The 24,953-nt window shown below is 39.5% G+C and overlaps 1 protein-coding gene and 1 long non-coding RNA gene across 9 annotated transcripts in view; one reads left to right on the forward strand and one right to left on the reverse strand.

Moving 5' to 3' along the window:
- Positions 1-918: 918 nt before the first annotated feature.
- Positions 919-10,307, reverse strand: LOC103543720 (uncharacterized). 2 transcript variants are annotated; one of them, XR_011538595.1, is made up of 4 exons: positions 9,990-10,307; positions 7,128-7,209; positions 6,281-6,423; positions 919-2,271 (listed from the first exon to the last, which is right to left on the reverse strand). It is a non-coding gene; the product is annotated as an uncharacterized lncRNA (long non-coding RNA). The 2 variants fall into 2 exon arrangements; XR_542980.2 differs by having other exon boundaries at positions 7,128-7,224; positions 9,990-10,296.
- A 36-nt stretch (positions 10,308-10,343) lies between these two features.
- Positions 10,344-24,953, forward strand: part of CENPE (centromere protein E) — an 85,515-nt gene continuing 70,905 nt past the window's right edge. For all 7 annotated transcript variants that reach the window (XM_070614097.1, XM_070614098.1, XM_070614100.1 and 4 more), the window contains exons 1-8: positions 10,344-10,501; positions 11,686-11,777; positions 13,806-13,895; positions 14,016-14,134; positions 14,801-14,920; positions 15,356-15,437; positions 15,606-15,673; positions 15,751-15,816. In XM_070614097.1, coding sequence (XP_070470198.1) covers positions 10,446-10,501; positions 11,686-11,777; positions 13,806-13,895; positions 14,016-14,134; positions 14,801-14,920; positions 15,356-15,437; positions 15,606-15,673; positions 15,751-15,816 — 693 coding nt within the window. In that variant the 5' untranslated portion in view covers positions 10,344-10,445. The remainder of the gene's footprint in view (positions 10,502-11,685; positions 11,778-13,805; positions 13,896-14,015; positions 14,135-14,800; positions 14,921-15,355; positions 15,438-15,605; positions 15,674-15,750; positions 15,817-24,953) is intronic.

Genomic DNA, 24,953 nt, shown 5'->3' on the forward strand with positions numbered 1-24,953 from the left:
CGAAATAGAGACTAAAAAAATCAGTGAAACTAAGAGTTGGTTCTCTGAAAATATAAACTAAACTGACAAACTTTTAGCTAGACTCACTAAGAAGAAAAGAAGACTCAAATACATAAAAACAGAAATAAGAGAAGCCGTAACTGATACCACAGAAATAGAAGTGATCATAAGAGACTACTACAAACGGCTATACACCAACAAATTAGAAAATCTAGAAGAAATGGACAAATTCTTAGATCATACAACCTTCTGTGATTGAACTATGAAAAAAATAGAAAATCTGAATAAACAGAACACCAGTAAGGAAACTGAAACGGTAATGAAAAACTTCACAAAAAATAAAAGTCCAGGACCAGATGGCTTCACTGGTAAATTCTACCAAACATTCATGGAAGATTTAATGCTTATCCTTCTCAAACTCTTCCAAAAAATTGAGGAGGAGGGAATGCTTCCTAACTCATTTGAAAGGCCAACATTACCCTGAAACCAAAACCAGACAGGGACAACACCCAAAAAGAATATTACAGGCCAGTATCTCTGATGAACATAGATGCAAAAATTCTTACCAAAATATTAGCAAACTGAATACAACAATACATTAAAAGGATCATACAGCTCAATCAAGTGGGATTTATTCCAGGAATGCAGGGATGGTTCAAAATCTGCAGATCAATCAACATGAAAGACCACATTAATAAATTAAGGGATAAAAGTCCTTGATCATCTCAACGGATGCAGAGAAAACATTTGACAAGATTCAGCATCCATTTATGATAAAAAAAAATTCTGAATAAAATGGGTACAGAAGGAAGTACCTCAACATAATAAAGACCATATATGACAAACCCACAGCTAACATCATACCCAATGGTGAAAACTGAAAGATATCCTTTTAAGAAAAGGAACAAGACAAGGATGCCCACTCTCACCACTTTTATTCTTTTTTATTGCGATAACATTGGTTTATAACATTGTATAGGTTTCAGGTGTACAACATAATAATTTCACATCTGTATATACTACAGCGTGCTCACCACCAAAAGTGTAGTTTCCATTCATCACCATATAATTGACCCCCTTTGCCCATTTTGCCCCCACATCCTTCCCCTCTGATAATCACTAATCTGTTGTCTGCTTCTAAGAGTTTGTTTTTGTGTCGTTTGTTTTGTTTTGGTTAATCAGCTGTGGGCTAATATAGACAAATTTTTCATAGCTAAATTGCGAAGATACTATGCTGTATCTAATGAGATAATACAGAGTTCAGGAAGCTATACTTTAATTTAAATTGAGTGGTCAGGGAAGGCAAAGATATTTGTTAAAAGATAAACTGAGGCACATTAACATTTTTTAGTTTATTTGAGCAAAAATTGATTTGAATCAAGCATCATCTAATTTAGACTGGATTGCAATATCTTCAAGAGTTAAGGAGAGCTCCCTGAACATAGCCTCATTTGCACTTACTCCTAGCCAGGGGAGTAGAGATCTGCTGAAGGAAGTGAACTTTTTAAATCATGGATGCCTCCTGGCAATTCCAATTTTTGTCTGTGGCTCAGGACTAGAAAGTTGACAGCCATGGAGGTGAGTAAAACTTAAGGGACTGTAGACTGCATGGGTGGTTTTATTCTGGTTGCCTTTATCTTGTGTCCCTTTCTTTGTACAGAGCCTAGAAGCAAGGTCCCCTGGGTTTGGAGCTGTTAACCAGAAGCGGGGAAATGGACCCCCAGGTTTGGAGAGTCTGGCATGATAGAGAAAGGAGTGAGATTGTCCCGAGAAATGGAGGCATTGGAGATCAGGGAGAAGTTTGTGAGGGCAGGGTCAACACCACTGTGGCAAATCCAACAGCCATGTTGAGGTGGGAGTACCCTCCTCTGCAGTGGCCTGAGATGTGTGAACAATGATATTATTTTTCCAGGCCAGAGCAAGACAAAACGTGAACAACCGCAACAACAAAAATAAAGACATTCATGGTGTAAAAATTAGGAAAAGGAAGGTCAGAGAGGGGAGGAGGACTGGAAAGAGACGTTCTCGATCTGACATCTTGGGAGGAAGCATCTACCTCGATGCTGGCCACTGCTCTTCCTGCTCAATTTGATTTCGATGTCTCCAGCATTTGCACAGGACCAGATGTCAGGTGGAGCTTTCTTCGGTTGTGAAATGTGCACCCAAGTTTTGACACTTTGTAATTTGGCAGCAGAGTCATGGTCCAAGAGTACTTGGTAGGGTCCTTTCCATGAATCTTCCTTTTGCAAAAGCATTAGAGTAAAATAATATCTGTTTGGAAATGACAAAAGACTTAAAAATCCCCATGGTTAAAGATCTGATCAGAGTTCATTATAATGGAATTCACAAGGAAATTTTGTTATGTCTGTGACCTACGACATTTTAAGACAATTAGTGGAATTACAACTGATAACATTATACCAGGACATATCAGATTTTTAGGAATTTCATATGGCTTCTAGAACACATATTAATAACGTGTCATACGAATATAATCTAAGAGTGTTTATCATCAGTTATTTGACAATGCTTCTGCTGTAATTTAACATACCAATAAGCCTATTAGTTTAATATCTCTCTTTTACAAAGTGAAAGACAAAGCTTTTGAGATTTTTCCAGGGGCCATCTGAGAAATTTCAAAGTTATGTTGCATTCAAAAAGATTCCACTTAGAGTCTGATTTGGGGAAGTTGTCAAAACATCTAAAAGTTTGAACCATTGACTTGGGATCACAAACCATTATGAAATAACACTTCATTATCCATTTAACCAAAGTGACAATAGAAAAGTTTAAAGTCTAATACAGAAGGTTACATAGTTGTAAACAAAACTTAGCTTTTTTAATATTGAGAAGATTGGGTTTTCTTAAGTAATCAAAAACCTAATAAAGACAATGTGAAGCATAGTAAATCATTTTGGTAAGACACAAAATCTTTGCTTTCAAGCTTTCCAGTTAGATTTAACCAAAAGGTAAAACAAACAAACAAACAAACAAAACCCAAAAAACAAAAATTTTCACAACCTCTTATCAAGGGCAGACCATAGTCTAAGAAAACTTTGTTCTCTTAACAGAGTGAAACCAAATTCTAGTTTTGCACCAGTGCACTTTTGATATTAAAATTCATTGTTAAAAAACTTAAATAAATCCATGCCGAACACATAAAATTTCTTTCCCAAGATTCCTTTTCTACAAACCTATAGCTTTTGATATCCATTCAGATTTTATCCTATGCTGTTTCCTCTTTCTCGTTCTGGAACAATCAGTCATTTTGCTTTCCTTACCTACTTTTCATATGCATTGTTTTCTTCCACTCTTGTTATTTCTAAATAGTTTTAATTAAACGTATTTATTAGAATTCTTAGCCCTTAGAATCCTTTATTCCTAGTGATAACTAAGAAGTAAGCAATTGTGGACTATTACACAAGCATTCTGTGAGTTGGCAAATTTGTAAACACATTTCATAATTTCTGGAAGTTTATCTTCCTCACAATGAATTTTTCAATGTGGCACAAAACATTGTGACACATTCCTTGCTAATAGACCACAATATCTTTAGTTACTTTGTAAAAGGAAGCCAAAAGTGGATAAACCTATGTTCAGTAATTAATGTTTCAGTATTTTATTTCATTTGGAAATGATCTAGACGTTCAATTAATACCCATTATTTAACATATTTCAGTATAACTTTAAGGTTTCAAGTTACCAAAAAAGATTTTGGAAACTATTTTTAAATAGATATACTATAAAGAATAATTATTGTTGAAAAGTTCACTTATAAACTTTTATCTTATTACATTTATTTAATTCGTTTGCTTCTTAAAAATTATGCTTAGATTAGTCATTAAAACTTCACAAGATATTACACAGCTAATCATCATCTTAAGTTATCTTTCTTGCTGACAAATTCTGTAACAGAGAGAACATGAGCTTATTTGACTTTTGCTAAACCTAGGTAGAATAAAGGTTTTATATTTAATGCTGATAACTCTCAAGACATGCCTGTTTTAATTAAACCAAAAAACTTAAACTAGCTTTTATTTACTGAAGATTATTCTAGATCACATGAACTTGAAAAACATTTGGGTTAGTTTCTATATTTTTGAGAGTACACTTGATTTATATAAACTCTTGTTTGCCTTTAAGCCAATTAAATAGAGCTCTTTACAAATTAATTTTGGCAATACCGATGCGGGGTTGGTGAGCCGAGGAGTCGAAAGAAAGATTTCTTGGACTCTCAAGGTCTGGCAGTAGTGTTCTTTTATTTAGAGAATAGTGTGGAATAGCATGGGGACAGGATCCATGGGCAGTCAGAGCTGCTGTGTGGGGACAGGACCCATGGGCAAGAGGAGCTGCTGCTGCCACTTCTGCTACAAACATGGGTGGAGAGTAAGGCTAAATTTAAGGCATAGGTATGTGAGCCATCTCTTTACAAGACAAAGGAAAGAACATGAAAAAAAGTTAAAATGTTATCAGTGCAGGTGGGGTCTGGCCATTGGGTGGTCCCACAACTTTTAGATAAGAATCAAATCGGATTCAGTAAAGGCCAGAAGCCACCACCCTAAATCAGTTACATGAGGTTGCCAAACAGTAACCAACTTAAGTCCTTGCCTTCCCCATTAAGAGTTCCCAGAGATAAGGCCATCCTGCCTTCTTCCTGACACAGAGAGGAGGCATCTTTACAGATGGAGGTTTCCCTTACAAATGTAAATGTTTCCCAACAAAGGGCAAGCAAACTCCTCTCCTGCTCCTCGGAGCCTGCTTCTCATCTGCAGTTTTAAAATTAACCAGCCTAAAACCCTCATTAATACCATCTGGAGGTAGAAAAAAATACAGATTTATAACATACATACATAGACAAACATAAACACGCAAACAGATCAAACAAAGATCTCCTAGCTTTTATTTTAAAATTTTAGCTGAGAGACAGGTATGGTAATGCAAGACTCACTAGTTTATAAAAAATCAGTTTCATCCAAGTTGTGTTTCAGGCAGAGGGAGTAAATTACCTGCTCAGATGGCTAAAGCTTTTTACTATTATTTGTGGAAGAGATTTTCAATAAGCCTAGTTTTCAAAATTGCCTTTTCTTTTTCTTTCTTCTGATATGAATGACCTTGGTTCCTAGAGAAGACCAGGTAGAATATTTACATTTCAAAAGGCACAGAGAAAGAATACAAGTTCCCCTTAGAAGGACTTTTGTTTCTGAAGCCCAGATCCTTTAGAATATCTGCAAGCCTTCTGAGATGAATATCGGAGGTTTTGGATTGGTAAAAAAGATAGATGGGCTTTGAATTGTTTCTAGATCCACATTTCTGTTCTTGTAAAGACTCAATTTGTAAGACAACTATGGTTATTTTTAATTTCTCAGAGAATGGGATTGCAACCAGATTAATATCAAGGAGGGACCCCATCTACCAAGCACATTATCCTCAGTTTGCTTCTTTATATCAGGGAGAAGATCATCAACTAAGATGGAAAACAAAAGATCCCTATGTTCTAGAGTTAGAGCTGTGTGTCTTTGGAATATTTTAGTAAATTCTTCCACAAAGACTTCAGAATGTTCTTCTTTCCCTCTGGGTATATAGTTTCATTCTAGCTTAGGGGAGAAGGCCTAAAAAAATTGTTTTCTATCAGGCTCTAAATATCAGCTTCTTATTGGGCCAACTTTTGACCATAGAGATACTTAAAAAAATCCTTTTGAATATCTTGTCAGATTTCAGCCAGGGCAAATAGTAAATATTCCTGGCAGTACTGAACAACTCCGTGGACACAAGAGGTGTCCTCAAAGAGGAAAAAAAGATACTACCTTCTCAGGATCCAGAGCCACTCTCCAAGATAAATCAAAGCAAGAAAGAAATAATTCCCCTGAGAGCTGGCAACAGTGGGTAGAATCCCAGCTGCAAGTGGAGTGCAACCCACATTTCTGTCCAGCCATGTCCAGCTGCAGATGGGGTGCAACCCACATTTCTGTCCAGCCATATCTAGCTGCAGATGGGGTGCAACCCGTATTTCTGTCCAGCCATATCTAGCTGCAGATGGAGTGCAACCTACATTTCTGTCTTGCCTTATTGTAGGGGTCCACAACCCGATGATTGCCAGGCCAGTTTCTCTGGCCACTAAAGGAGACAAACAATAAGGCAATAGTTATCCCTAGGAGGGAAAGGATCAACAACCAATGGGTACCTGAAAGCAGATTCATACTTTCAGTCAAGATCTTATTCTTACAAATGTTTTGTCCTGCCAATCTGAGTTTGGAATAGAAGCAATAATGTGAAATTTTACCTTCCTCTCTCAACCAGGCACCACAGATAGAGATCTGGAGGGTGACTTTGGTAAGAATTCTCACCCTTTGGCAGCTTCTACCAGTTTTCCTGGATCCTGTCTGCAGGCTCTGGAGCGAGTGGGGTGTCCCAGCAGGCCTCATCCTGGTACCAGACACAGTAGAGGAGGAAAAATAATTTTCCCTCTTCGTGTTTTGTGTTTGGCTGAGACCCCTTTTTCACCAGGGCATCTTCTAAATGGATAATCTTAGCTAGGTTAAAAGTTCTCCACCATGGCCACTATAATTCAAGACTGTCTTTGGTAAGGTTAACTTACTTGCCCATCCTTGAAAGAAAATTTTATCCACTAAAGGCCTCACACTGGACCCAGTCCAGCTTAAGTCACGTCCAGTCCAGACCCAGACCCAGCCCAGGTTTTTTTTTTTTTTAGATTTTATTTTCCCTTTTCTTCCCAAAGCCCCCCGGTACATACTTGTATACCTTCAGCTGCGGGTCCCTCCAGCTGTGGCATGTGGGACGCCGCCTCAGCATGGCCCTACCAGCAGTGCCACCGCCGTGCCCAGGATCAGAACCGAGAAATCCTGGGCCGCCAAAGCGGAGGCGTGAACCCAACCACTGGACCACAGGGCCAGCCACCCCCTCCCCCGCCCCTGCACCGCCCAGCTTGTAAGTCGGACCCAATCTGACTCCCGTCAGTTTCCAGACCCAGTCTGGAAAAAGAAATGCTCAAATAAAGTTTGAAAACTCATAATGCAAGAGCTGCAGAGCTAGGATCCCAGAAGGACTTAACAACCACCTCCAGAGGCAGCAAGAAAGCAGTGAGCTCAAGGGGCTCCGCACGCACCCACCTGGTTGCTCATTTCTCGGGGGCACCTTCAGGGTCTCCCTCAGTTCCCTCATTTAACACCAGGACTGTCAACAGGTACAGAACTGTTAAAAGACAAACTGAGGGATAATTAAAAATTTTAAGAGTTTATTTGAGCAAAAATCAATTTGAATTGGGCAGCATCCAATGTAGCACGTAGAAAGGAGCCCCGAGGGGCTGTACAAGATGAAAAACCTTTATAGGCTGAAGGGAGTGGGGACAAGGAAGTTATACTAGGCAAGCAAATTAGTTATTGAAAAGTCACTTTCCTTTAGAGGATGGAAGGGGCCTATCAGGCAGATTACCTAACTAGTGCTGGTGGGGTGATTCCTGGTTGACTGGTGTAAAGTTCCTTCTCTGGGAAAGCCGAACCTGTAATTAAGTTAAGTCTTGGTTTGATGACGTGGGGCTTAGTATAAGTGACTCCATTTTGGGCCTGTTGTCTTGTTTTGAACAGATTAAAGAACTTCAGTTATGGAACTTCTGGAGAGGGAGGCTTGAAATTTGGATGCAAGCTATTGCTCTAAGTGGTAATTAAAATTTTTGTTGATTAACTTTTTTCTTGCCTGAAAGATTAATACATGCATATGATAAAAAATTTAAGTAGTACAAGAAGAAGCACAGTGAAAAGTAAATATTCCCACATCTGATCCCCGAGTGCCAGTTTGTCTCGCCAAAGGCAACTGTGCCATTTCCTAGAGTATTACCCTCAAATTAATCTGTAGATATGGACCTATATGTATCTTTTTCTGTATTGTACATCTTTTTATATAAATAGAGGTACCTGCTATACATGCTGTAGTATACTTTGCTTAAAATATGATCTTTACATAAATATCTTCATTCAATTCAAGAAGGTAAAGTGAATTTCTGAGGCATGTTAATTGCACACACTTCCATGTTGGTGTTCTCATTATTTTTTCCCCCAGACTGTGTTCATTTCTGCTAAAGCTGCAGAGGGCACTGTGGTCCTTCCAGAGGGAGGCAGGGCCTCACATAGGGTTTGGCAGTTCTTGATTGTGGTGCAAATTTTAGGGGTCAGAGAGCTCCTGGTATTACAAATATACATGAATTTGAAATACTTACCTGTGCTCGCTCACTTTATGAATTTCATATAAAATTAATTGCAATGTATATTTATATCATTCCATCCCCTTCAACAGGAGTAATTTTTGTTTAATAGATAAACAGTGTTTAATTTCAAAAGCACAAGTCTTTAATCTTGCAACAATTATCTGCAATGATTACAGACATAGTGTCCCTTTCCTTTTCGTCACGGTTACACAGGAGTTCAGTGGCAGATGGAAACTGTACTGGCTTGGGTCAGTCCAACTCCACCATTTATAAGCTATGCCACACTAGAAAATCATTTATCTTGTAATTCACCATTGTCCCATCCACAAAATGAGAAAATTGGATGAGAATATTTCTAAGGTTCCTTTCAGCTTCAATAAGTCTATGACATCTGACATCTTCATAAAAAAAGAAACTTGCTAAAATTGAGTATGGATGAGTGTCAAATAGAATACAGATGTATCAGAGGAAGGGAAAAGCAACCTAGGTTACAGAGAAAATCTAAGGTAGTCAGAGTGTTGCAGAGGCTGATGGCACTCCACCAAAATCCACTCTCCTCTTTCCAACCGGAAAGCGAGACTACATTCCCAGCTTGTGTTTGACAAATAAAAATGGCAAGCAATAGGATATATTGGAGTATATGAGCAAGCCGTTTGGTATAAACCTAATTCGGCCTGACCTTGTTTTTTCCAAAAGGGCTTGACTGTGGCTGTTGAGCATGCATTGTGTATCTGCTTAGACATTTCTTATGGCCAGAACAAAGGCCCTTGAGATAAAGGTGCAACTTCCCCCCACATTGGCATTTCCTTAGGGATAAGCATCTTTCCTTAGGCGAGGAACTGATTGCTGCACTCACCTTGGACCACCCAGCTCACCTGTGACCACCCAGCTCGAGACAACAGACTGCCACCCTGCTGCGTTCACTGAGACAGAAGACCTACCTGCTGTTTCCATCAATCGCTGTGCCGACAGAGCAGTCTCGCGACTATTGTAAAAGGGACATTTCAATCCTATGTGAAACATCCTCTCTGGGGGTATATAACCACTCTGGGCACCCCACTTCTTTGGTGCCCTTTCTTCCTTCGGGAAGAAAGGCCCTGGGTTATAATCCTCAGATTTAAGCTCAGAATAAACTCACCCAAATTTTCATTTATAGATTGATTATGGATTATTTTCGTTGACAATGTCAACCACTTAACATATTTACTGGCATTTAATGTGTTTTCAGTCATTTGCTACTGTCAACAATGCCGCAACTAATAGCCTGATATACATGTCCTTGCACAGTCATTCAAATATATGTATACATTCTTAAAACCAGAATTGCTTGCATAAAGGGTACATGTGCCTTCCATTTTTTGATATTGCCGAATTACCTTCCAAAATAATTTTATTAAATCAATAGTGTTTTCTACTCCTAAACAACGAACAATTATTAGCAACTGCAGGTCATGTTTTTGGTGAGAGAAAGGAGATAATTCTTGATGCTTCTTAAATCAACTAAGAAAAGGACTGAAAGGAAATGAAATTGCCTAAAGAAAATGTTAATACTTTACTGGGATACATATTTAAAACAAAGGAAAACCAAGCACTATTTCCGGACAAGAATTTAGAATCACTTTTCCACTTTCGCTAATAAAAGTTTGAGCTCATTACTAAGTGAGTTTTTCCACTCTTCAATAATTCTTTTCCTAAGTCAACCTTTTAGGAACTTACAGCCAATGAGAACAGGAGTTCAAACAAAAAGAAAGAGCAAAAACCTAAAACTCACAGTTTCTAAGGAGCACAAGATCCTTTTGCTTCTGGGCTGGGTAGTAACTTTCAACTCTTGTCGTTTTAAGGGTTTTTAGATTAAAACAGGAAAAAGTATGACCGTTTAAAGGTGGTAATTCTCTTTTGATTGTGGAAAAAAATTTCTCTGCCGTGTTTTCCCACCGATTGCAAAGTCTTTAAGGGTGGGCGAAGGACGGCGTTCGTACCGGCTGCCCGCCCTCCAGAGGCTTCCAGCAGACGGCCGTCGTCTCCGCTGCCGCCAGCACAGCCGCCCTCCGCGCCCCGTGGCCGCCTCTGCTCCAGACGCTGGAAACGCGCCTCCCCCGCGGCGAGCGTCCGGGGACGCAGGGGACGACGCGTGACGCCACGGGGCCGCCGCCCAATCAGACGCGGCGTCGCGGAAATTTTGAACTTTAAGGCGGCGCGGGCGGCGAGCCGGCCGGCGCTCGGCGGGATGGCGGAGGAGGCGGCGGTGGCCGTGTGCGTGCGCCTGCGGCCGCTCAACAGCAGGTAGGCCGTGGGCAGCTCGGCCGCTCGCCCTTGGTGCGCGGTCCCGGCCCGGGCAAGAGACGGGCCGGCCGGGGCTTCTCTCGACGCTGCGCAGCCAGCTCCCTGCGCGCCGGCCGCTGGCCCGGCCGCCCGGTGTCCCAGGGCGCGAGGCCCAGGCTGCTCGCTGCGCCCAGGCTTCGCTCCGGCGGCGGCTGGCTCAGCGTTCAGGACGCTGCGAGCCTGATATTCGCCCATTTGGAATTCTTTCCTTTCGGTACAGTGTAGACACTACCGTCGTTGCCCCGTGGATCTTACATTCTAGAGGAGGAGACACAGAGGTCATGAACCCTATAGAGAGAGAGCAGGAAGGGCAAGAAATGACGTCTGTTTGCTTCTCTAGTCTCTGCCCCTCTCTCAGAATACTAACACATTTTTGCATTTGAGAAATATGTGTTAAATGTTACTGTGTTAAATAAAGGGGAATATCAAGACGAGGACTTCCCTCTTGTCTAGGAGCTCATTATCTAATGCGTTAGAAGACAGCTCCGGAACAAAACCATCACGACGCAGTGACAGGTGCTGTGACGGGCAGGGGGGGAGTGTGCCGGAGGGGTCATTAGCCCTTCAGCGAGATGACGGCGTGGGAGACGGGCAGGGCTGGTGTCAGGAAGGTCCTGACACTTTTCAGGAAGAAAGAATAGTTACGTTACTTGATGGAAACGGAAGTCGGGGTATTCCAGGCGCAGAGGGATTAAATCTCTTCTCTTGTGGGAACCTTCAGATAGTTGATTTGTCTTGAGTTAGGGTGTATATAGGAAGTCAGAGGAAGCAAAGGTTGAAGAGAGAAATAAACATGATCGAAGTCTCACGTGCCGTGTGTTGAGGATGTCGGATGGTTTTGAAAGATGTTAAGCAAGAAGGATAATCGGAGTTGCGTTTGAATGTATCTTTTCAGCATACAGTGCTGGGTGGGGGAAGGGCGTGAAGAGCTTCCCAGGGACGCTCCGGTGAGAGGGCAGGAGGTCAGGGAAGCCCCATTTAAAAGTGGTGACCCCTTAAAGGTGGACTTTCCACATTTCTCCCAATTATAGTATAGGTCATTACCATCCTTTAAAATAGTCTTCAGAAGACGAAATCTTTTAAATTATCTTTCATATAACAGACTTCAAAACTAGTTATAAAATGCACTGTTTTTATTCTTTTAGAGAAGAAGCTCTTGGAGAAGATACGCAAGTTTACTGGAAAACTGACAATAATGCTATTTATCAAGTTGATGGAAGTAAATCCTTCAATTTTGGTAAGCTTATAATAGCATCAAAAGTAAACATATTATCCTTTTCCTTTTAAGAGTACAAAAGGCTTATCCAGAATACTGGATTTGACATTAAAGATCAGACTAAGCCGTCTGTAAACTGCTTCAGTGGAAGATTTGAAAAATTGCTCATCCATCCTTTATGATAAGTAAGATAATGAATTGATGTTTAAAACACAGTTATAGTCATAGTGCCTTATGACTGAAACTAACATTTTTCCTCTTATTCATTAGTGTATTTGTGGCCTAAGACTCCGTAAGCCCAAAATATGTTGCTTAATGTCAAGTCATCTTTAAGATCTTTCAGTTAGGTATATTCTTTCCACAATTATTTTCAAGAAAACTCTTTAAAGAATAAATAGTGAAGATATTCCTTCTTGGCTAGAATATAGCGGGTACCTACTGCCCCTTTTGTGGAGCTTGTCATGTGGTGGGAAGAAAGACTTTAGACTACTAATTACACTTATGATGACATGGCTTTGTGGGAGTTTCTAGCAGGGGATCTAACTAGCTTAGGTACCCGGCACCTGTAGGATGAGCGAGAGCTAGCTAGGGCAAAAGGACTTGGAGGCCCTCAAGGTTGGCCAGGCTGATTTGTGTATTGATTTAGCACATTCTGTATAGTGCTGACCATGTGCCGGACACTGTTCTAAGCACCTCATATATATTAACTCATTTAATCCTCCTAACAAGCCTATGTGATAGGTACCTTCCCATTTTAATGAGGAACTGAAACGCAAGTCACACAGCCAGCAAATGGAGGAGTCAGATCTGTGTTCCAGCCACACTGCCATGCTGCCACGTAGGCACCACAAAGCACAGTAAGGTCCCCTCAACAACCTTAGGAGTGAGAGTGATTAGGTTGGTGACTTAGTGTTACGCTAGAAAGCCAATATCTAAGCCTTTAGAGCAAAGATGTATAGAATAGAAAATGATTCCTGGTAAAGGACTATTTGATAGTATCAACATAAATTTTTAAAAGGTAGAACAGTATGTTCCAGAGATTATAAAACCAAGAACAAGGGATACACAGCCATTCTGACTCAAGTGCTGCAGGTTCTCAGTAGCTGTGTATGCTCACAAGGGATTTGGACTCACCCACCTGTCTGAAGCAGCTGGTATTAAGATTTGAATCATCCTGCCATCTCTCCTTGCCCTGAACTCCTGACCCCTGGCAGCATTCAGATGGCACTTTGGTTTTCCATAGGGTTCTACCTACAAGTGCAGATGTTGGTCATGGTGCAAGCCGTGTGAGCACTGAATTTCTCAAGACAGTTGATACATTTCCCTCCTGACTGACAAATCCATTTCTTGGGGGCTTTCTAATGTGAGCCCACCACTGAGAGAGTGGTCCATTTTTGATGCACCAACAAAGGAGAGACCACATCCTGGACTGGTGGATTCATCATGGCAAATGCTACCTAACCCCAGCCCTCAGCAGCCAGCCAACCAGCTGTTCTCTGTAACACTTCAGCTTGGCTCGGTGCTTTTCTTCCAATTGTCTGTGTTTCTTGGTTTAGTTTGAGCCAGGCCTTCTTGCTAGATATGTTATAAACACTAAAATTTCTCAAAGAATAGTAATAGTTTGCATTTCCTAAGTATTAACCATATGTTTACAGTAATTCTCTAAGGAAGATAATATATATTCACTTTACAGGTTAGGGAAGTGAGGCACAGAGACATCATCCACGTTGACCGAGGTCACATAGCTTGTAAGTGACAGAACCAGGATTTGCAGGCAGTCTGATTCCAGATCCCCAGGTTCAGCCACTATGCCTCACTGCCTCTTGAAAGCACATAAGATAGCTGACTTGTGTTTTTTTGTGTGAGAACTAGCACATTTTACATTATAGAGAAGTGTATTTTCAGAGGACCAATAAGTTGAAGAAAATATTGTGAGTTAAATATTTTATCATACCATATCCTGACAATTTTATTTCTTTGGGCAGCTACTAATTCAAAGTGAAAACACAGTTGATTTGTTTGGTTTAACTTGTGTGGTTTTTTTTTTAGATCGTGTCTTTGACAGTGATGAATCTACTAAAAATGTGTATGAGGAAATCGCAGTACCAATCATAGATTCTGCCATACAAGGCTACAATGGTTTGTATCCACTGCAGAAACGTTTTATTTAGTCTTGGGTGTCTGTTCAACAGTATTGATAGTTTTACATACTCTCGATGCTTTTTCAATCTTTGTGTATATGTGTTTTTGTGTCCCCAGGTACTGTATTTGCCTATGGGCAGACTGCTTCAGGAAAAACATATACCATGATGGGTTCAAAAGATTATTTGGGAGTAATACCCAGGGCAATTCATGACATTTTCCAAAAAATTAAGAAGGTAAATAGCCAAATTTCCGGTACATACGGGTAAAAGTAGTCACCTCTTGTCATGGTGGAAGGAAGTAGGTTTACAGTTCTCTTTCGATTATCCACGGGGAAGGAAGAAAGGCATAGCGTACATTTGCTTTCCCCACAGCCTTACTTTATAGAGCTTAGAGTCCTTTCATTCTTTCCCTTGAATCCTGAAGCAGTGCTACTCCTGTCACAAAGCAGGCATTGAGGAACAAGAAATCTTAACACTGCCTTTGAGGAGCTGTCAGTGATCGTTAAGGAGCAGGAGAGGGTAGATGTGGTGAGAAGACCAGGATAGGCAACCTAATCAGTTAAGGCAGGTTTTCAATTTGTTTTTTCCTTACTGTTTAATGATTTTTAGTGTTCTTATCTGAACATCTGTTTGTAGGGTTTTATTTTGAGCTTAGAGAGTTGGACTGGGCACCCTCTTCTTCGAATTTTATGGTGCCATGCTTTTCATTATTTCTGAAACAATGCTTTTATATTTTTGTGTTTCCTTTTGTCAATATAGAACCATAGGATTTTTTTTGTTTGTTTTACAAAGGTAACTTCTCAAAGAATATTTTAATGTTTATTATGAGCACATCAACATTCAGTATTAGGTTTTCATAATTGGGTGATCTCTGATGTTTTTACATATGTTTTCTCCTAGTTTCCTGATAGGGAATTTCTCTTACGTGTGTCTTACATGGAGATATACAATGAAACCATTACAGACTTACTCTGTGACACTCAAAAAATGAAGCCTTTGATAATTCGGGAAGACTTCAATGTGAGTAACAGTAGCTCAAACAATACAGTTACTTATTGGGATTATACTTCATGAACATTAACCTTTACTTTCCATTATTTTTTAAAATGTATCCTGTTTCTGTGATTTGTTTTTTGTTTTCTTTCTTAAATGTTTATGAGATCATCTTTTAAGCGACATGTATCATTTTGAAATATTGACAGTTGTAATATTTTTGTGTAAGGGCCTCAAAAGAACGAGATGGAAGTATCAGGTTAGAATTTGGTGTGCTTTGGTATAGGATATAAATTGTAAATATCATAGATTTACTTCTTATTTTTATACAGAGTAATATTCTCCATTTTCTACTTTTAACTTCTACAAATGAATTCTGTAATAGTTTGCACCTTCTTTTGAGATGCACACTTTTAAGTGACTTCTATTTCTCTACTCTTCCCATCATTAACCTTGTTTCAGAGGAATGTATATGTGGCTGATCTCACAGAAGAAGTTGTTTATACACCAGAAATGGCTTTGAAGTGGATCACAAAGGGAGAAAGTAAGACTTTATGCTGTATTTCCTCAAAACACTTGTAAAATAGTAAAAACTATTCACTTGAATGTATTTAGGCTTCAAATCACACTTTTCACTTTTAAGCTACAATAAAAGTTAATGTTTTTCTTTGGATTTTAATATATGCCGCTGAAATATGACTCATTTTTACAGAGAACAGACACTATGGAATCACAAAGATGAATCAAAGGAGCAGTCGTTCTCATACCATTTTTAGGATGGTGGGTAATTCTCTCTCTACTTGGTTTTTCCAATCAAGAAGACACTAATTTTTCTACAAGTTGCCTTTTCTCTCTAGATTTTGGAAAGTAGAGAGAAAGGTGAACCCTCTAATTGTGAAGGATCTGTCAAGGTGTCCCATTTGGTGAGTATTGATAAACCCTGCTAATGTACTCTATGGGCCAAAGCAAAGTTTAATTCAGCTGCTGGATGTTTGGTTTCATAAGAACTGTTAACTAAATAGGGAAAAACATCTATAAATTGGTAGTTTATTCTTATCAGTGGCATGAGATTACTAGTTAAAATATAGGAAAAATTCAGGGGATCTTTCTTCCTCTTATGTTATGGCTGCCATCTCCTACAATTTAGATGTAATGGTTGTAGGAGTTGAGGCCTTTCCTAACCAGTAACGAAAGAGGATTTGGGGTTTTTTTCCAATCTACATTTAAAAATTAAAGTAGTCTTGGAATTTGGTGATTTTTTTTTTTAACTTAGTCTCAGCCAGTAGAATTGAGAGTTGTGAGATCAACAGAAACCTAGATGGGATGGTTAAAAAATAAATCACATATTCAAGTTCATTCTTAAGTACAATAAAAAAAATACGTTTTATATTATGAGCATAATGTTTTATGTTTTTTATTTTTTTTTAATGAAAAGAAATTACATTTATTTAACCGATGGAAATGTTGCCACGGTTGACGATGTATTCAAAGTATGCATTCTGTAGATGGCACTCTCTTTGGTTTACAGCACAGGGCTTCCCATGCATCCTCCAAGTTCTGTTGGATCATATGCTGATTAACCCAGAGTTTCTTTTTGTTTTCAAATGGAATATTTCTTCCAATAAACTTTATTTTTCCCCCAAGGTAGTTTCTTTCTTTTTCTTTTTTCTTACTGTTCTGTTGGACATGCGTGTCAGTGAAAGCAAATTAAAATGAACTGAGGGGGTTTGCGGCATTCTACAGATCTGAAGAATTTATTGCTACAGGAGAAACCATTGTGGTCTTTTTTATCATTTAATTTTAATAGTCTGTAGATATTGGAACTTTTTGTTCCCCCTTAATTGCAATTTTTCTCCCAAATGGTGGGTTGAATTTATTTATTTATTTATTTATTATTGAGTTAATGATAGGTTACAATCTTGTGAAATTTCAGTTGTACATTACTGTTTGTTATTCGTGTTGTAGGTGCACCACTTCACCCTTTGTGCCCACCCCCCACCCCACCTTTCCCCTGGTAACCACTAATCTGTTCTCTTTGTCCACATTTTTAAATTCCTCATATGAGTGGAGTCATACAGAGATTATCCTCTCTAACTGGCTTATTTCACTTAACATAATTCCCTCAAGGTCCGTCCATGTTGTTGCAAATGGGATGATTTTGTTCTGTTTTGCAGCTGAGTAGTATTCCATTGTATATATATATACCACGACTTCTTTATCCATTCATCTGTTGATGGGCACTTAGGTTGCTTCCATGTCTTGGCTATTGTAAATAATGCTGCAGTGAACATTGGGGTGCATAGGACTTTTGGAATTGCTGACTTTAAGCTCTTTGGATAGATATCCAGTAGTGGAATGGCTGGATCGTATGGTAGTTCTATTTTTAATTGTTTGAGGAATCTCCATACTGTTTTCCATAGTGGCTGCACTAGTTTGCATTCCCACCAGCAGTGTATGAGGGTTCCATTCTCTCCGCAACCTCTCCAACATTTGTCACTATTAGATTTAGATATTTTTGTCATTCTAATGGGTGTAAGGTGATATCTTAGTGTAGTTTTGATTTGCATTTCCCTGATGATCAGCGATGATGAGCATCTTTTCATGTGCCTATTGGCCATCCGTCTATCTTCTTTGGAGAAATGTCTGTTCATGTCTCCAGCCCATTTTTTGATCGGGTTGTTTGATTTTTTTGTTGTTGAGTTGTGAGAGTTCTTTATATATTATGGATATTAAGCCTTTGTCAGATATATGACTTGCAAATATTTTTTCCTAGTTAGTGGGTTGTTTTTTTGTTTCAATCCTGTTTTCATTTGCCTTGAAGAAGCTCTTTAGTCTAGTCTGATGAAGTCCCATTTGTTTATTCTTTCTATTGTTTCCCTTCTCTGAGAAGGCATGGTGTCCAAAAAGGTCCTTTTAATACTGATGTCAAAGAGTGTACCGCCTATGTTTTCTTCCTGAAGCCTTATGGTTTCAGGTCTCACCTTTAGGTCTTTGATCCATTTTGAGTTTATTTTGGTGAATGGTGAAAAAGAATGGTCGATTTTCATTCTTTTACATATGGCTTTCCAGTTTTCCCAGCACCATTTGTTGAAAAGACTTTCTTTTCTCCATTGTATGCACTCTGCTCCTTTGTCGAAGATAAGCTGTCCATAGATGTGTGGTTTTATTTCTGGGCTTTCAATTCTGTTCCATTGATCTTTGCACCTGTTTTTGTATCAGTACCATGCTGTTTTGATTACTGTAGCTTTGTAGTAAGTTTTGAAGTCACGGATTGTAATGCCTCCCGTTTTGGTCTTTTTTCTCAGGATTGCTTGAGCAATTCGGGGTCTTTTGTTGCCCCATATGATTTTAGGATTCTTTGTTCTAATTCTGTAAAGAAGGTCATTGGGATTCTGATTGGGATAGTGTTGAATCTGTAGATTGCTTTAGGTAGAACGGACATTTTAACTGTTTATTCTTCCAATCCATGTACATGGAATGTCTTTCCATCTCCTTATGTCGTCATCCAATTCTCTCAGAAAAGCCTTGTAATTTTCATTATGTAGGTCCTTCGCTTCCTTAGTTAAAGTTACCCCGAGGTATTTTATTCTTTTTCTTGCTATTGTGAATGGTATTGTGTTCCTGAGTTCTTTTTCTGTTAGTTCGTTGTTAGAATATGGAAATGCTACTGATTTATGCAAATTGATTTTATACCCTGCAACCTTGCTGTAGTTGTTGATTACTTCTAAGAGTTTTCCAATGGATTCTTTGGGGTTTTCTATATATAAGATCATGTCATCTGCAAACAGCGAGAGTTTCACTTCTTCCCTCCCTATTTGGATTCCTTTTATTCCTTTTTCTTGCCTGATTGCTCTGGCCAGGACCTCCAGTACTGTGTTAAATAAGTGTGTACAGTACTGTGTTAAATAAGTGGTGATACATGTCTTGTTCCTGTTTTCATGGGGATGGCGCTCAGTTTTTGCCCATTGAGTATGATGTTGGCTGTGGGTTTGTCATATGTGGCCTTTATTATGTTGAGGTAGTTCCCTTCTATGCCCATTTTGTTCAGAGTTTTTATCATAAATGGCTGTTGGATCTTGTCAAATGCCTTCTCTGCATCTATTGAGATGATCATGTGGTTTTTATTCTCCAGTTTGTTGATGTGGTGTATCACGTTGATTGATTTGCGGTTGTTGAACCATCCCTGTGTCCCTGGTATGAATCCCACCTGATCATGATGTATGATCCTTTTGATGTATTGCTGAATTCTGGTTGCCAAAATTTTGTTTAGAATTTTTGCGTCTATGTTCATCAGTGATATTGGCCTGTAGTTCTCTTTTTTTGTGGTGTCCTTGTTAGGCTTTGGTATCAGCATGATGTTGGCCTCATAGAATGTGTTAGGAAGTGTTCCATCCTCCCTAATTTTTTGGAATAGCTTGAAAAGGATAGGTATTAAATCCTCCCTGAAAGTTTGGTAGAATTCCCCAGGAAAGCCATCTGGTTCTGGGGTTTTATTCTTTGGGATGTTTTTGATTGCTGTTTCAGTCTCTTTCCTTGTGATTGGTCTGTTCAAATTGTCTGCCTCTTCTTGAGTGAGCTTTGGGAGATTGTAGGAGTCTAAGAATTTATCCATTTCCTCTAGGTTATCCGTTCTGTTAGCATAGAGTTTTTTGTAGTATTCTCTTATAATCCCTTGTATTTCTGCAGAGTCTGTTGTTATTTCTCCTCTTTCATTTCTGCTTTTGTTTATTTGAGCTTTCTCCCTTTTTTTCTTTGTAAGTCTGGCTAGAGGTTTGTCAATTTTATTTATCTTCTCAAAGAACCAACTCTTTGTTTCATTGATCCTTTCTACCACCATTTTCGTTTCAATAGTATTTATTTCTGCTCTGATTTTTATTATTTCTCTCCTTCTGCTGACTTTGGGCTTTGTTTGTTCTTTCTCTAGTTCAGTTAGGTGTAGTTTAAGATTGCTTATTTGGGATTTTTGTTGTTTGTTATGATGTGCCTGTATTGCGATGAATTTTCCTCTTAATACGGCTTTTGCTGTATCCCATATGAGTTGGTATGGCATGTTATCATTTTCATTTGTTTCCAGGTATTTTTTCTTCTTTAATTTCTTCAATGATCCATTGCTTGTTCAGTAGTGTATTGTTTAGTCTCCACATCTTTGTGCCTTTCTCAGCTTTTTTCTTTCTTGTAATTAATTTCTAGCCTTATAGCATTATGATCAGAGAAGATGCCTGTTATTGTTTCAATTTTTTTTAAATTTGTAGAGGCTTGCCTTGTTTGGCAACATATGGCCTATCCTTGAGAATGTTCCATTTGCACTTGAGAAGAATGTGTATTCTGCTGTTTTTGGATGAAGTGATCTATGTATGTCTATTAAGCCCAATTGTTTTAGTTTTTCATTTAGCTCCACTATTTCCTTGTTGATTTTCTGTCTGGATGATCTGTCCATTGATGTGAATGGGCTGTTGAGGTCCCCTACTATTGTTGTGTTGTTTTTAACATCTTCCTTTAGGTCTGTTAATAGTTGCTTTATGAACCTTGGTGCTCCTATGTTGGGTGCATAGATATTTATAAGTGTTATTTCTTCTTCATGAAGTGTCCCTTTGATCATTATATATTGTCCCTCTCTGTCTCTCTTTACCTGTCTTATTTTGAAATCTGCTTTGTCTGATATAAGAATTGCAACACCTGGGTTTTTTTGCTTGCTATTATCTTGAAGTATTGTCCTCCACCCTTTCACTCTGAGCCGGTGTTTGTCCTTGAGGCTGAGGTGTGTTTCCTGGAGGCCACAAATTGTTGGATCTTGTTCTTTAATCCATTTTGCCACTCTGTGTCTTTTTATTGGAGAGTTCAATCCATTTACATTGAGAGTGATTATTGATTCATGTGGACTTAATGCTGTCAATCTGTCGCTCGTTATCTGGTTTTCCTGTGTTTGTCTTCCTGTGTGCTTTAGCCTACCCATTTAATACTGCAGTTTCTTATCCTGGGTTTCTTAGCTTTTTCCTTATTTATGTTTTGTGGCTGTGTTCTGTTTTTTAGTTTAGTGTCTACCCTGAAGTTTGTATTTAGAATCTCGTGTATAATATAGTCTATTCTCTGGTGGCCTCTTACTTACTTGGCCTAGACTGATTTAGTTCCTTTGCTCTTCCCCTCCTAAATTATTATTTTCATTTCTTTTTTTTTTAAGATTTTATTTTTTTCCTTTTTCTCCCCAAAGCCCACCAGTACATAGTTGTATCTTCTTCGTTGTGGGTCCTTCTAGTTGTGGGATGTGGGACGCTGCCTCAGCGTGATTTGATGAGCAGTGCCATGTCCGCGCCCAGGATTCGAACCAACAAAACACTGGGCCACCTGCAGCGGAACACGCAAACTTAACCACTCAGCCATGGGGCCAGCCCTGTTATTTTCATTTCTTATTCCAACTCGTGTTATGAGTTTGTAGTTAGAGTGATAAGATCGTCTTTGCTTTGGTTGTTTCCTTACCTTTATCCTAATGCTACAGTTGAATATTTGCTATCCTATTCTGGTTCTGTTTATCTGTCTCCCTACTCTGTGGTTTGTGACCCCTTTCTCCCTTTTTTCTTTTTTCAGGTATGAGAGCCTTCTTGAGGATTTCTTGTAGTGGAGGACTTTTGGTTACAAATTCCCTTAACTTTTGTTTGTCTGGAAAAGATTTAATTTCTCCCTCACATCTGAAGGATATTCTTGCTGGATAGAGTATTCTTGGCTGAAGATTTTTATCTTTTAAAGTTTTGAATATGTCACTCCATTCTCTCCTAGCTTGTAAAGTTTCTGCAGAGAAATCCGCTGAAAGTCTGATAGGAGTTCCTTTGTAGGTTATTTACTTCTGTCTTGCTGCCCTGAGTATTCTTTCTTTGTCTTTCATTTTTGCCATTTGTACTACTATATGCCTTGCAGTAGGTCTTTTCACATTGACAAATCTAGGAGATCTGAAAGCTTCCTCTACACACATTTCTCCCTCAATCCCTAGATTTGGGAAGTTCTCTTCTATAATTTCATTAAGCACACTTTCTGCTCCATTTTCCTTTTCCACGTTCTCGGGAATTCCTATTATCCTTAAATTCTTTCTCCTCATTGAATCTGCTGTCTCTCAGAGATTTTCCTCATTTTTTTTAACTCTTAGTTCTCTTTCTTTCTCTGTCTGGAGCCATTCGGCCTGTCTATCTTCAATTATGCTAATTTGCTCCTCTATGGTGTCTACACAGGCATTCAGGGAGTCTGTATTCTGTTTTATCTGGTCCATTGTGTTTTTCATCTCTAGTTATTCTGTTTGATTCTTCTTTATAATTTCAATCTCTTTTGTCAAGTAACTCCGGAACTCGTTGGCTTGTTTCTCTATCTTTCTCTCTATCTCATTGGGTTTTTTGATTATAGCTGCTCTGAACTCATTTTCACTTAGTTTACCTATTTCTAAGTCCTCAGGACTTAATTCTGTGTTTTTATTGTTTTCTCTCTGGTCTATAGCTTTTATAAATTGCTGGATGGTAGAGGAGCGGTTTTTTTGCATGGTGGTAGAATTCAGTTGCAGTTACAACCTGTCGCCACTATATGGGGGTTGAGAGCCGTGTGTTCTGAGCTCTCCGCCTTCAGGCAATATGGCAGCACCCAGTGTTGTTTGCCAGGGGGAGGGGCTGTTTTTCTGGCGCGCTGATCTGGATTCGGATCAGTTCTGTTCTCTGGTCTCCCGGGGCCCTGGGTTTATGGGGTCCCCACACACGGAAGCTTTCCCCCATCAGCGGGTTTCCACTATACCCACGGCAGGAGTCCTGGGCAATCCCCCGGTTGCGCAGCCCCTCCTCCACTCCTTCCCACACCTGTGCCAGCGATCCCAGACTCTAGGGGAGGGAGCGAAGTTCTCTCCTACCCGGTTCCAGCTCCTCTGAGGCCAGCACCAGGGTCTCTGTCCTCCGTCTTTTTGATACTCTAGGTCTCTGATGTCCTGGCATTAGGTTTATTAGCTGAAATTCAGTTTTTTTTCAGTCCTTTGTTGTAGTGTGGAGGGGAGAGAGTCCTGGGTCACCTCACCCTGCCATTTTGCTCCACCCACCCCATCTATGAGCACAATGTTTTAGACTGTAAATCCCTTGAAGGGAAGAGTAATGTCTAATTCATCTTTATAGCCCCAACACATCGTATGTAGTTTATATTCAATACCTGTTTGTTGAATGAGTGAACATAAGCATTATGCAAACACTCCTTACCACATAAGTAAACCTCCCGTTTCCTTCTTGCTGCGCTGTATCAGTTCTCTCTGTTTTTGTGCTTCCTTCCTATTCCTTACCATTATTGCTTTATTCTCTGTCTTCAGGACCTAAATTCTTTAGCTTGATGTGGGATACGATTTAAGATTATTCTGTTTGGGAGCTGGCCCTGTGGCCAAGAGGTTGAGTTCTCACGCTGCTTTGGAGGCCCGGGGTTTCGCCACTTTGGATCCTGGGTGCGGACCCAGCACCACTCATCAGGCCACGCTGAGGTGGTGTCCCACATAGCACAGCCAGAAGAAGGACCTACTACAACTAGAATATACAACTGTGTGCTGGGGGGCTTTGGGGAAAAGAAGAAGGGTGGGGAAGATTGGTAACAGATGTTAGCTCAGATGCCAATCTTTAAAAAATAAAGGTTATTTGATTTGAAAACTTCAGGGAAAAAACGAGTAAATCTATAATATGTTTATTGACTTTTAGATTTTGAAAAATCACTCAAGTATCTAATTCTAGTTCACCCCAGTTATTTTACTACACAGTATACTGTCTATTATAATAGCCTATTGTTGCTTCAGTTTAACAATAAAAAACCCCACAAAACCTAACTTCTGTTTTGTTTTCCAAACCTGGCCTGTGGTATTTCACTGCAATTTTTAACTTTTCTCTTAATAATGTAGCTTTAATACTCTTGACATATTCAGTGATCCATTTGGTGACTTTTCTTGTGTTCTTTGATGTTCTATTATCTGGCGACCTTAGATATCATCAAGTCCAGCCCTCCAGCCTCCCGCTCACTCTAAGTATCTTCTTGGAAAGAAGTCTTCCCCAGAATCATTTTCTGGCTCTTTGGAGGGAGTCTCTGAGTGTCTCCTGGGCTTTCTGGGAGAATAATATCCAGGTTCTCTTAGCTCTGCTCCTTCTCTGTTCGCTTCTGTGGCTTCTTTTCCCTACCTTTCTAACAAAAACTCAGGCGTGTTCTGTGGCCTTTCTTACTTCCCCGTTGCCCTCTGACATTTGGTTCACATTTCTCTTTTGATGACAGCCATATATTTATTTTGTCTAGAGTCTCTGAGTTCTAATTCATATCTTCCTAAAGATTGTTATAACGGTGTGTCTCACTGATATCTCAAATTTTAGTGTGTCTAAAACCAAGTTATTTCTTCCTACCATGGTGAATATTCCTTTTTTCCAGTATTATCAGTGTTATCCTGGTCACCTAGACTGGAAACCCAAGTCAGTTTCACCTCATCTTTTTCTGCCTTCTCTTTTGTCCCGTCATCCCTGTTTTTTATTGATTCTACCCTTTAGCATTCCATGGGTGTCATACTCAAGTCCTCATCTCTTGAATTACTGTATCATTCCCCTGGACCTGGCCCCCATGACCTGGTTTTGCTTCCTCAGTCTGTTATGCAGATTTCTGATGTCACTAAGCTTGTGTTGTGTCACTTCCTTGGACAAGATCTGGCCACTCTTAACCAGTCTAACTTGACGTCCTTCAGCTCCATGTGCGCTCCTCTCTTAAGGATAGGTTGGGCCACTTGGTATCTTTGAACACTAATGCTTGTTCCCATCTTTATACCTAAGTTCATGCTGCCTTCACCACCACTTCACCCCTTTATTATGTATCTAGGCCATCTGTGGTAGATACTATACAGGAAAGGTGAGACTTCTTTGAATGTTTTAAAGAAAGAAGTATCAGGGATAGGACTCCAAAGCAGAAGTGTATAATCACCTGTTCATCACTGGAAGTCTCCACAGAGACAAATAATTTAAGTCTTTGACTTTCTTTTAATGCATTAAGAATATTTGCGGAGGCTTTACAGTGTTCTGAGCCCAGTACTGGG

Source organism: Equus przewalskii, chromosome 3, assembly GCF_037783145.1.
Source record: "Equus przewalskii isolate Varuska chromosome 3, EquPr2, whole genome shotgun sequence".
Lineage (NCBI taxonomy): Eukaryota > Metazoa > Chordata > Mammalia > Perissodactyla > Equidae > Equus > Equus przewalskii.